This window comes from Chenopodium quinoa, unplaced genomic scaffold (assembly GCF_001683475.1).
Source record: "Chenopodium quinoa cultivar QQ74 unplaced genomic scaffold, ASM168347v1, whole genome shotgun sequence".
Lineage (NCBI taxonomy): Eukaryota > Viridiplantae > Streptophyta > Magnoliopsida > Caryophyllales > Amaranthaceae > Chenopodium > Chenopodium quinoa.
This window is the reverse complement of record NW_018743014.1, coordinates 1,820,607-1,833,773: the sequence shown is the minus strand read 5'-3', so window position 1 is coordinate 1,833,773 and position 13,167 is coordinate 1,820,607. Positions and strand designations below refer to the sequence as shown.

Sequence of the window (13,167 nt, the reverse complement as noted above, 5' to 3'; positions counted from 1 at the left end):
TAACCCGGCATTTTTTACCGGTTAAATCAGTGTAGCATTTGAGTGTGGAGAGTCAGTAAGGAAATCTCCCTAATCTCAAACAAATATATTCCGTAGTTTTAAACCGTCAAAGTCATAAAATGAGTTCCTACCAATTTATCCAAAATTATTTGATTGACTTACTTGAAATTGGGTAAAGTGAACTAAGGGTTTTACTATTGAGTTTCAACTCTTGTAAGGAGAAACTCTATCTATGAAGTATTTATATATTTTATTCGGGATGGTCACGTTTTTTTACCTTATGAATAGTATGTTTAGTAATTATGATTTGAATTAAGCAAAAATAAGTTTAATTTATAGTTAAAAAAATTATTAACTTCAATGAATAAATACAATAGCAAACTAGTGAAAAAAATTATTTTTAGTAAAAATAATTTAATTTAATAAAATATCAGGTGAGGAAAACATTGTATTATAATAAGATATCATTTAAGAAAATGAAATTGATAGAAGATGACAAAAACGATGAAGATAATTGTATTTGAGTTAGACAATGACAAAAGTTTGGCCTCTTCCTCTAAATGTGAGGATGGAATTAGGGTGTAGTTTATCCTTTTTTTTTTTTTTTTGAGAGGGATAGTTTACCCTTGCTATTATTTACATATTGCCAAAATAAGTTTAAGTCAAAGTTGCTTCAATAGAATTAAGCCTCACATTTGTCACATAGGCAAAATATATAAGGTTATTTACTAGATTAGTGTGCCTGCGTGATAAATTTCCCTTTTAACTCTTCATAAAGTACTTTAACCGTTTCTAATTGTCACCATGTCCATATTCAAGTTTATTAAGTTTTGGTGAGTGAATCAATAAGAGGAAAAGTTGTGAGACATAAAGTAAATCGATTAGATCAAATTAGAAAAAATAAATATGGGGTGACCAGACCTAACTTGGTAACAATTGTGAGTTGTGAACTTGTGACTTTGTGAGACGGGGAGTGTGATTTACGGGGGGTTTACTGACTTTACTCCATTCGTTTATCATATTTGAAAAATTTCTCATTCCAAAACATGAAGCTCCCTCTTCACTTCCACCACCACCGTCAACTCCGGCACTACGCCACCAAATACACCGCAAAAATAACCTCAACAACCACCGACGGCCGCACACTCTCCGCCGAAGTCCACTCCCCTTTTCTGCCCTCCGACGCACGCGGCTTCCCTCTTCCTCGCCGCGACCTAATCTGCAAAATCACCCAAATCCTTAAATCCCCAATTTCCGACCCCTTTTCCGACCTCTCCAATTACCTTCAAACCCTAACCCTAACCCTAACTCCTTCCGAAGCCTCCTTGATCCTCAAATCCCTCAACAATTCCCCTCTCCTTTCTCTCAAATTCTTCCATTTTTGCCCCTCCCATTTCCCCAATTTCCGCCATGACACCTTCTCTTACAATCGATTGCTTCACATTCTGTCAATTGCGGCGTCGTGTGGTGGGTCTGATTGGGTTGAGAAATGCCGTGAAGCGGTGGCGGAAATGGAGAGGGATGGGGTTTATGGGAATATTTCGACTGTGAATATTTTGATCGGGGTTTTGGGTGCTCCGGGTGTTGATTGGTGTTTAGGGTTGGTAAAGAAATGGGGTTTGCAGTTGAATTCGTATACGTATAAGTGTATTTTGCAGGCCTATTTGAGGTCGTATGAAACTGAAAAGGCATTCGAGGTTTTTAAGGTCATGAGGAGGAAAGGGTATACGCTTGATGTTGTTGCTTATAATATGCTCTTGCATGCTCTTGCTAAGATCAATAAGGTAAATTGCATTTTGGGTTTTTGGTCTATTTAATGTTGATATTGTGTTTTTCCTAGTCCAATGTTGATGATTGTTTTTGGGTTATACATATATACTGATGTACGTGCAAAATATTAATGCTGTTATAAGGTAAATTGTTAGAGCTAGCATAAGGTAAAAGTTAATTTGGTGCTTGAAGAGGTGGAGTACTTTATCTGGTTGATTTGAATTTGTGGGTTATGAAGGTTGCTTGTTTATGCTATGAGAGAAAGATAAAATATTTGATACCTACTTGTGGATTCTAGTTATGAATGCAAGATTGTGGCATCAGTCTACTTGGGCAAGTACGGATTTATACAGATGTGTGTGACTTGATTATGAATATTGATATTTAATGGTGTATCTTACATATGGAAGCTTTAACGGTTTATTAGGTAGTTGCTCTACATTGTGTGACTAGACTATTGAAATTGTATGGTACATTTGGTTTGGAGAAAGTCTATGTGTATCAATGTATGTATTTGATGCAAAAGCTTTGAGCTTTTTATGTAAATGCTTATATATGTGTGGTAGTAAGAGTGCCTGATTGTTTAATTAGAGTCGGTGTCATGATTCATGGGAGAATTCACAGCATGCTGCTCCTTGTTTGCTTCTGCTTGTGAAAAATTGAGTCTGTATGTCTAGCACCAGGTCTACTTGTTCTTTGGCTATTTAAGGATGTGTAGTGGCTGTCCCTTCCAGCCTTCCTGCTTTATACATAAGAAATCATGAAATTCCTTTTGTGTTTTGTTTAGTTGTCTGTGCATGGATGGAGCTGCTGGTTACTTTCAATATCTATTCTCTTATGAAAGTGCACACCTGTCTTCTGCCCATCTCATGCATAAATCCTAATGATCTGATATACAGTTTTCTATAGGTTGATCAGGCCTACATGGTTTTTGAGGACATGAAGAGGAAGATTTGTGCGCCTGATGAATATACGTACACCATCATGGTCAGAATGACTGGTAAGATGGGGAAGCTTGATGAATCCTTAGCATTATTCCAGGAAATGCTAGGTAAGGGCTTAGCCCCTAATTTAATGGCTTATAATACGATGATTGAGGCACTTGTTAAGAATCGAATGGTCGAGAAGACAATTTTTCTCTTCTCAAAGATGATAGAAAGCAATTGTCGCCCCAATGAGTTTACATACAGCTTGATTCTGACTGTTCTTGTTGCGGAAGGACAACTTGGTAAACTAGATGAAGTTGTAGAGTTATCAAATAAATATATAACTAAGTCAATATATGCATATCTTGTGAGAACTCTCAGCAAGTTGGGGCATGCAAGTGAAGCCCATCGTCTATTTTGTAATATGTGGATTGTTCATGATAAAGGAGACAGGGATGCTTGCATGTCCATGCTAGAAAGTTTATGTACTGCAGGAAAAACAGTGGAGGCCATTGATCTACTGGACAAGATTCATGAGAAGGGGATTAACACTGATATTATGATGTATAACTCAGTATTGTCGGCTCTTGGCAGGTCAAAGCAGATAAGCCATCTTCATGATCTCTTTGAGAAGATGAAAAGGGATGGACCTCCGCCAGATATCTATTCTTATAATATTTTGATATCTAGTTTTGGTAGGGTAGGGAAAGTTGATGAAGCAGTTAAAATATTTGAGCAGCTTGAGGAAAGTGATTTTAAACCTGATATTGTTTCATACAATTCTTTGATTAATTGCTTGGGAAAGAATGGTGATCTTGACGAAGCTCACATGAGATTCAGGGAGATGGTAGAGAAGGGATTGAATCCTGATGTAGTTACTTATAGCACACTCATTGAATGCTTTGGTAAGACTGACAAAGTGGAGATGGCTAGTAGGCTGTTTGATGATATGGTTGCTCAAGGATGCAGTCCTAATATTGTTACATTTAATATCCTACTTGATTGTTTTGAGCGGAGTGGGAAAACTGCTGAAGCAGTAGATTTGTATGCTAAACTCAAGGAACAGGGTTTGACTCCTGATTCCATAACTTATGCTATTCTGGAGAGGCTGCAAAGTGGTTCACACCGGACCAGCAGGATTCGCAATCAAAACCCAATCACTGGTTGGGTTGTTAGTCCTTTAAGGTGATGAAATATTACTTGTGTGCCATGTGCGGTCATGCTGATGCATTAAAGGCCTGTTAATCTGGTATGAACTAACTTGATGTTAGACAAGCATTTAATTGCCAGTTCCCTCCTTTTGCTACCTTTTCTATGTATGTTTATTGAGAACAAGTTGCCTCTCGAGTTTAAAAGATTGGGACAAAAGACGTTGATTATACTATTCTGCATGACCTTCTCACTGTTACCTAAAATTAGATTTTTTTGTGAGTGAACTGTTTCGTATTGGGCTAATTATGAATTATTTATCAAATTCTTCCCCTTGGAGCAATGTGCTGCCACTCCAGGTAGCAGTGTCTGTTTTGAGTGAAAGAATGAGGATTCACCTGTGGGCTGCTACAATGGTAAGCTATACTGTACTTCTGTTTGATAAGGTTTCACTTGCAGCCATTATTTATGTGTGGGACATGGATTTACTGAACGCACATGAGTGCAGGGTGCCTATTAACATTGCTATCTCACTGAGAATGATTTGGTCCTTGACTTTTCTGCTCTTTAAATTAAAGTGGGAATGCTATTTTTGACGCCCAGGCATTGCTGGAAGCGGGCCTTTTTTCGCCATCTCATGCTCAAGTACGCTCTTATGATCTTATCATTAGCACATTATGCATCTTTCATTAATGTGGAAACCAAGAGGGAAGAGCTTAAACTGTGTTGTTCGTACTTAAATGTTTGCTTGGAGAGGCGCAACAAGTAAGAAATTGTAAAATTGTGGTCGTGATGTTGCTTTGGGAAAAGGGTATTTATAGGAGGTGCTACGCTGACTGCTGAGATTTATTGTGCTGATAGCCAAGGAATGTGAAGGTCCAAAATTCCAAATGCACACAACTTTGATCTCAAACCAATCCAAAGATATGCTCACTGAGGACTTGCAAAGAAATTTTTTTCCAAAGGGAGTATCCTGCAAGAAACTCGGTATTGCTTACCATTACCCTAAAAATTGTGCAGATTACTATGGGAGCTACTTTTTGGTGTAATTTTTAGAGTATGTGTAGAATGTAGATGTTTGCCTGTCTTCCATAGACTATAAGAGTATGTTAGTGGGAAGTTGGCTGAAACTGTATGTGTAGAAATAAATCCTTAATAAATACTCACTTCGTTTGGAATAAATGATCAAATTTTCTTATAATTATGAATATACACAAATCTGCCAAATGGGAATTCAAAATTGTTGCTCTATCTATGTACTCTGTATTATATATTTTTTCCTATTAATTCAAATTATTTGAATGGTTATGGTATGCTCTTATTGACATGAACATATCGGGAAATGGACCCTTTTCAATTTGCCTTTAACGTCATTTTGATAGATGTGTTTCTTATACATGTACTAGATTACCGTTTGTGGAGGAACGGAGCCCTCATATAGTACAAGCAAGTATTATGACTGGCATTAGTTCAAAGTTTACACCTACATAATTTTATGTAACAAAGAAAAGAAGATAATACTTTAGTTGATGTTCTATTGCCAATGCTCAAGTATAATTGAGGTTTATCTAAGGTTAGAGCCATTCGTGAAAGGCTAAGTACTCTAACGAGTTTTGAACGATTTTTGTTCATCATGAGAATATACTTCGTGTATGGTATCCGAAGACACATGAAGCAGTCCAAGGGGGCAATTTGGAGGTATCTTTGAAATGTTAGGGGCTGTAATGAACCACATTGATCAGTATAGTTAGAAACTTTAGCAGTTGAGCTTCATATTGTCATGTGTACAGATTTCAATTGAGGACAACGAAATTTGGTGAATTTAATGCCATGACTTCACTTTTTTTAAGTGTACAGTTTGAGCAAAATGGCAATCAACAAGCAATCAAAAGCACTGTTTGTTTAGCGTGCTGATTCTCTTTCTCTATCCTGCAGTTTGCAGTTTATGTGATGTTCTCTCTCTACTCTGAGCTTTTCTATAATTGTGTGTGGCTGGGGATTTTCTGGAGGCCCTTATCTCTCGCTCTCTCTATAAATTATGTGCAGATGCCGAAGCTGAAGATACGCTATCTCATGTACTCCGTATCCAACAATAATCCAAACTTGAGCCATGTGGGGTGAGCCGGTGAGGTGCGAGGTTAACGAGTGAGAAAATTGGTGGGACTCGAAATAAATAGGTTGTGAGAGTAAAATGATGGAGCCTCAGTTTATCTTCGTGATAAACAAAAATCGTTTACGGGTGGTATTTTCGTAATTAAATCAACAAAACATTCCAGTCAATATGACGTTTTCGTAAATAAATCAACATTTGTGAAACCCGCATTTAATAAAAGTTGACTTTTACAAAAATGTCACTTGATAAGCACTTTTTTTTTTAATAAATAGTAAAAAATTCATTAATAAAAAGTCATACGACATGTACAAAAGAGATTCGGCTTTAACAAATATATAAGATATTGAATCAAATAAAAAATTCCTTCATAAAAATTACGATCGTCGAGTAGATCTTGCACTGTGGAAAATCTCCCGCTTATATTGCTGAAAAATACAACCTTGTTGGAAAGACAATCTAACGATCCTTTGTAACTGTGAGGATGTTTTCCTTCTGATTCATCTATCTGTATTCGAAAGCTTGACCCTTGCGATCTCGCATAATTTTTCACCAACGAAATAATTTCACAACAATCCATTAGATCTAATGTCATGGATTCAAACCTAAAAAGATTCTCCCCTAAAAGTGGAGATAAACCTTGTCTTTCGAAGGAGATTGGAAAACCATTTCTTTCGAGGGAGAAAAGTTCCTCCCAAAATGAGGAAGCATTATAATAACCTAAAAAATTTTTTTTAAAGAAACAAGGCTGGGGACTAAAATCGATGAAAGCCCCTTTAAAAAACAACAATGGAGGCTAGGGTTGAGAAGAGAGGAAGGAGGATAGAGGAGAGAAATTTTTTTTTTTTTTAATTTATTTATTTATTTATTTATTTTTACTTAGTGCGTATATAAACACTTTTTTGTTTATCATGAAGATAAACCTGTATGAAGTTATGATATGCGGCAAGCTCAAAGAGATACAAAGTATTAAAAAAAAAGGGAAAAAGGAAATAAAAGTTTAATTTTTAATTCATTACAACACCCTATATTCATATAATCCGACTTTATTTATGTGTATTTTTTTTTTTAAATTTGTTGCGCGCAAAACAAAAGAAAAAAATTGAATTATTTAGAGAAAATTTTCCTAAGTTAGATATTATTGATACTCCGTAGATGGGTGGGATTATTCCAATACAACCAACAATCGTCTCATCTTCCTGCCAAGTCCTATAGCATCATTTCTCCTAACAAGAGTATCCCAATTAAAGTTCGATTAGTTAGAGCTTAGAGTCAAATAGAATCAGAGATTTTGGGTGAGATATTCCCAACACAAAGGTTGAGAATACATGAATACAAGACCGAAGAGGGTGATAAAAGTGGCGAGGATCAATTACAACGAACTTTTATGATTTTTGTTGGCGATTTTTTTTTTAATAATTACATTCATGTGAGCATTTATTGCTACTAACAACTATGGAGTACTAGCTAACAAACATTTCGTCAATTGTAGTTGTAGTACTACATTTACTCGATTTTGTTATTGTTGAAACTCTAATTTTATCCGCATATAAGTTGTTCCACATTTTAGATAGAGGAGAAAAGATACATAATATAAGTCGAAAGAGATGTGTGCATTCACATCATACGCAATTGCATGAAGCTCTTGGAACATACAAATTAATTGGAAAGCAGATAGAGGTTAAGCATTACTACATAGAGGGTAATTATGCAGCTAATTGGCTTGTCAATTAAGGCGTAGAATAACAAACTAGAGTTGATTTAAATTCCCCCTTTTAGTGCCCTTACATATTTGTGACATGTACAACAAATGACAGTAATATTGTTTAGATAGTTTTCACATTTAGAAATTTAGTTAAGTTTAATCAAGAGACTCTTATCTTTAGTTGACTCATAATAAATGTTGTTAGTTTGTAAATGAAGCCGTAATCTCAACATTGATGCAAGGATTTAGTTTTCAATTCAAAGTATCAAAAACTCCAAAACAACATAGATTTTCTCAAGTAATACAAACCTCTAAGTTACAAGCTTGACTTAAGGTGCCTTAAATTCATCTTATTTTAACTTAATCAATGCAAGCTAAGATAAGCTCACTACACAACATCAAATTTAGGTAAATTAATACAAATTAGTTTATTGTAATACATTGTATTACTTGTATTATTATTAATTATTATTGTTAGTAGTATGGTTTGATATGTTAATTATGACCGTACGAATGTTAATTATGCACAATTGCATTCTCATCAGAAATGCATGGTGTAAGTTATGACCATCTATTCCAATGGTGACATCCAACTTAATTTTTTTTTTTTTTTTTTTTTTATTATTATTTTTCATTGCATGACTGAATTGTTTATTCTAAATCCATCCTCCTCTCGTCACCCAAAAATAAGCTAAGGATTTCTTAGTGGAGGGAAAGTAATAAAAAAGCAAATAAAGAGGATAAATGGAAAGGAGAGTGTCACGTCAAATTTAATGATAATATAAATAGGTCTTAAGTCACTTAGGATCAATTAATAAAAAAATAAAATTATTAAATTTGAGAACTTATTAGACTAATCTAAAGTTCTTGTAATTAAATTAATTTAAACTAGACTCTCAAAATTCGATAACTTGATATTTTTTTCCTATATATCGAGAAAATAATGGTCAATTTTTTATTTATTGAAAATTTAGAAAGGTCAAATAAAAAGTTAATTAACTCTGTAATTTCAAGTTGATACAATTTTATTAGGATATCGTTAATAAAAGGAGTGGTATAGTTAATGCCCTTCTTCGATGAATTAACAATTACATTGTCTAACCCGCATGACAACTGACTTCAATTATCTTTACGACTACCCCAATTCTTTTCTCATATCAAAAAGCTATCACTTTGTTAGAGGAGTATAATTTCAAACCACAACGTTATCCAATCTTTAGAAAGCATTTGACAAAGTAATTCTATGATTAAAATTTACATACATAATGTATCCAAACGTAGTGTTAATAACGAATAATAAAAAATACTATCAACGTGACTATTTATTTTAACAAGAACGCAATAATTCGAGTATGTATTCGGATAAAATGAATTCCACTAAAACAAATGGTACTAACAAGCTAAGCTAGCAACATAGCCGAAATCATAGAAATGAAAAAAAGGCATAAATAAGCAAAGGAATAGATAGAGGGTGTTGTACTATGTAGTAGTGAATTAGTGATAGTAGGGCATATATAGGTGCGGGCATAGGGACATGTCTCAGGTACTAAACGATGTGACCGTGCGATAGATGGTAGTAAGTGAAGCTATCAGACCACATCTCTCCTATATTAAATAAACAATATTGTTTAAGCTCATGTCAAAATAAATAAATAAATAAATAAAAATAAACAAATAAAGCAAATATACTGATCCCTAAATCCACCCAAATTCTGTACGAAACATTTTTAAGCATCACACTAACTTTTACTCCATGTATGTGTGCTAGTCATGAGGTACTTGTTTAGTGTTATAGGAGATATTTTGTTGCGGTTGTAGGGGTTAGTTAGTAATATAGGGATTACTTTGTTAGTGTTGTAAGAGTCACTTTGTTATTTAAAAAGTATTGTACTATAATAATGGGTTAATCTGCTAATGTTTTTTTACAAACGTTATACGATGTGGCTAGCTGCACAGAAAACACGTTGTAAGCATTATACCCCTCCATTTTTTTAATTGCAACAACTTCTTTTTTTTTTTTTTTTTTTTTTTTTGTGTGTGTGTAATGTAACACTTAACTCAATTGTTCATATTTTGATAATGCAACATTCTTCTAAATGAAAATAATCTAGCTACACTACTTCATTATTTCTCTCTTTTTTCATGGTCTTATTCATACTTTTTATTATTCTCTTATCTCACATTTATTTATTATTTCTAAATAAATTATTCATCATGACCCACTTTTTCTTTCTATAATTTCTAATTCTTCAATAAATCACACTTACAAGTATTTTAACAAATTTAACTCAATCACCTAAAAGTCTATATCGATCAAAATATTGCATTAAAAAAACCGTATGGAGTAATCACCTAGTCACCCATTTTCCCCAATTAGTGTACGTGTGAAAAAGAAAGGAAACCAAAACTTGTGTGAGCTGCTTTACTTGCTCTCTTCATTCTCCTCTTTCTGCCATATCATCATCTTCAGGCGCACCTACCCTAAGCTAAGCTACTACTACCCCTATCCAATAATAACTCTCTATTATTCCTTTTGCTATTTCATTGCTCTCTTATTTTTGGACTAACTTACATCTTTCTCTTTTGCATTTATTTTGTTATATTACTTGTTCTAAGATATTTTTACTCCTTTCTTCTTGCATTTATTATATTTGTACTAGCTTGGTAGTATTAGCATCTTATCTTTTGCCTTCCTTTTTACATTTACCTTGCTTTTTGTGTCACACCCCTCCTCAAAAATAAAAAATAAGTGTTCTAGGGCTTTTGAGTTCATCTTTCATTCATTCAATCTCCATTGATATTATTCAACATTAGTTTGGTTAACTAGCTTAAGGCTAGTGCTTCATAATATGCTAGGATCTTCCTCTTATAGCTCTGAGGAAGACCGAGATCACGAACGATCTTCACCGTTGGATCTACCTCAACCTCAACCACAACCACAACCGCAACCGCGACCACCACTAAGGTTATTAGACTATCAACGTTTGTTGACTAGTAGTAGTAATATAGCTAATACTACTACTTCTGCTGCTCTTCCTTCATCATCTTCGGTTGTACTATCTTCGACACCGCCTACGTTGTTATCAACATCACCACAATCTTCAGTGATTCATCCACGGCAGTTGTTGGTTACTTGTGCTGAGCTTATATCTCGGTCCGAGTTCTTCTCAGCTAACCGTCTACTCTCCCTTATATCCACTGATTTCGCCTTACAATTTGGCGACTCCACTGAAAGACTAGTGTATTATTTTTGTATAGCCTTAAGAGAGCGTATCAATCGTCATTTATTATCAACTACAACTTGTGTTATGAACCCTAGTATTAATATTCCTGTTACACTAGCTCATCAACGTCCCATTTTTTCATCATCATCCCCTCAAATTATATTACCTAATCAAATTCCAAGACCTTCTAGAATAGTAGAACAAGATGTTACAACTAGATATTCATCTTATCTTTCCCTTAATCAAGTTACTCCGTTTATCCGATTCACCCACTTGACCGCCAACCAAGCGATCCTAGAAGCCGTGGAGGGTTACTCATCGATCCATATCCTCGACATGAACGTCATGCACGGCGTTCAATGGCCTCCGTTGTTGCAAGCCATCATGGAGCGGTCGAGTACCCTAGGTCGGTCGTGTCCTACAATACGGATCACGGGGGCTGCCCGTGATCCAAGTCTCCTAGACCGCACTGGGGACCGGCTTAGGAGGTTTGCCGAATCCCTAGGCCTCGAGTTTGAGTTTTGTGATCTGATACTTTATGATTCCGAAGTAGTTGATCACTCTGAGGCGGTGATCCATGCTTTGATGGATCACCGCCTCAGGTTTGATCAAGTGAAGGAAGCCCTTGCAATTAATTGTGGGGACTACCTCCACTGCCTCCTGAGAGAATACGATACACGTTCCCTTAGGAGGTTTCTCCACAAGGTCAAGACCTTAAACCCCAAGGTCTTGACCTTGGGAGAACGAGAGGCTGATCATAACCACCCTCTCTTTTTGGGAAGGTTTGTAGAGGCATTGGATCACTACGGAGCCGTGTTTGATTCCCTAGAGGCCACCCTACCTCCGCAAAGTCGAGAGAGGGTGGCGGTTGAGGAAGCATGGTTCGGGGAGGAGATAAAAGACGTCGTGGGGGAGGACGGGGAGAGGAGAAAAGATAGACACCAACGGTTCGAGTCATGGGAAATAGTGATGCGGAGTTCCGGGTTCAAGAGTCTAGCCTTGAGTCCGTTTTCGTTGTCTCAAGCTAAGCTGTTGCTTAGGCTTCATTATCCTTCCGAAGGATACCAACTTCAGGTTGTTAAAAAAAATTGTTTGTTTCTTGGGTGGAAAAATCGCCCTCTTTATTCTGTATCTTCTTGGCAATAATTAGGTCTTCATTTTTTTTTTCTTCATATATTTTCTTCAATTTTTGTTAATTTGAAACTTTATTTGGTAATGGTGATATATATACATTCCATATGATTTTCTAAAACAGGTTTAATATATGGGGTAATCATCATCACCTCAAAATTACAAAAAGGTTAGCTAACTTTGGCCTTGTGATCATCTTGAATTTTGCTAGGGTTTTTCTCAATTATTTTTAGTATATATATATACCCTTCATTTGTTCATGGTTTATGTATTTTTTTTTAATTCAAAATTAAAATTTTCTCCCAAAATTTACTTATATTGATGTATATTTGTTGAATTTTTATTTATTTAGGTGGATGAAAGTAGTATATTGAAAATGAGAAGATGTCAAAATAATTAAGAATATTCCATATTGACTATTAGGGCATCAACTTGAAGATTTGTCAATTTTGATTCCATAGAAAGTCGTTTTGTCTTTATTGAATTAATCACTTCACTCGTGTGCCTTTTGCTAAATCTAATTACACAATTAACAAATATTTAATTATTGTCTTTATTAACCCAAAGTGCTTTTTGTCTCTCTTATATACCAAGCACTAGTAATCCATAACCGGATAATGAGGCATATTGTCTTCTTAATTAATTTAAAAAGAAATTATTTTGTCTCCTTAAATTGGTGTATAATAACACCTTAAATAAGAATGTACTTTAATTTAATAGTCTAAAGTATTAATTAAACTTAGTTAAATTAATTAAATATTTCCCTCAAAATATGGCTAATTGTCTCCTAAACAGAAATATGGAAGTTCTCAATAAAAGATGGTAATGTTGCCCACTTTGCCTCCAAAGCAAGCCTTTTCTTCTTTGATAAACTCCCCAATAAGGGATCTTCCCTGTCTTGTGGTTTTCCAAGGACATCATATCATTCCTCCTACCCAAATCTGTTTTCCTATGATACCCTTTTTTATTAATTAATAATTAATGTTTGCCCTAGGCCTAGATTAATTTATTAATTAGTTAGCTTAATAATTTTAATAATCTTTGAGGTCAACTATTTCCCTAATATGAGCATAATGCTGGCACATCATTAAGTATAGTTTGAGTTAGTTGGCATCTTTTCATCCCTAGTGTAGGGGATAATGAGGTTTAAAG

General features: G+C 35.0%; 2 protein-coding genes across 2 annotated transcripts; both read left to right on the top strand.

Annotated features, from left to right (window-relative positions):
• The first annotated feature begins 891 nt into the window (after positions 1-891).
• On the top strand, positions 892-5,086 carry LOC110729894 (pentatricopeptide repeat-containing protein At1g51965, mitochondrial-like). The gene is made up of 2 exons (XM_021909680.1): positions 892-1,784; positions 2,680-5,086. The coding sequence occupies exons 1-2, from the start codon at positions 1,047-1,049 to the stop codon at positions 3,883-3,885; spliced, it is 1,944 nt and encodes a 647-aa protein (XP_021765372.1). The 5' UTR covers positions 892-1,046; the 3' UTR covers positions 3,886-5,086.
• Positions 5,087-9,139: 4,053 nt separating this feature from the next.
• LOC110729819 (scarecrow-like protein 18) lies at positions 9,140-12,273 on the top strand. Its single transcript, XM_021909595.1, has one exon. It carries the CDS (start codon positions 10,510-10,512, stop codon positions 12,028-12,030), a length of 1,521 nt encoding a protein of 506 aa, XP_021765287.1. The 5' UTR covers positions 9,140-10,509; the 3' UTR covers positions 12,031-12,273.
• The last annotated feature ends 894 nt before the right edge of the window (positions 12,274-13,167 follow it).

Bases quoted from the DNA above. Each gene is read 5' to 3' on its own strand.
- LOC110729894 (XM_021909680.1), top strand. From the start codon at position 1,047: ATGAAGCTCCCTCTTCACTTCCACCACCACCGTCAACTCCGGCACTAC. The intron at 1,785-2,679 runs GTAAATTGCATT...AGTTTTCTATAG, and splicing joins CTCTTGCTAAGATCAATAAG to GTTGATCAGGCCTACATGGT.
- LOC110729819 (XM_021909595.1), top strand. From the start codon at position 10,510: ATGCTAGGATCTTCCTCTTATAGCTCTGAGGAAGACCGAGATCACGAA.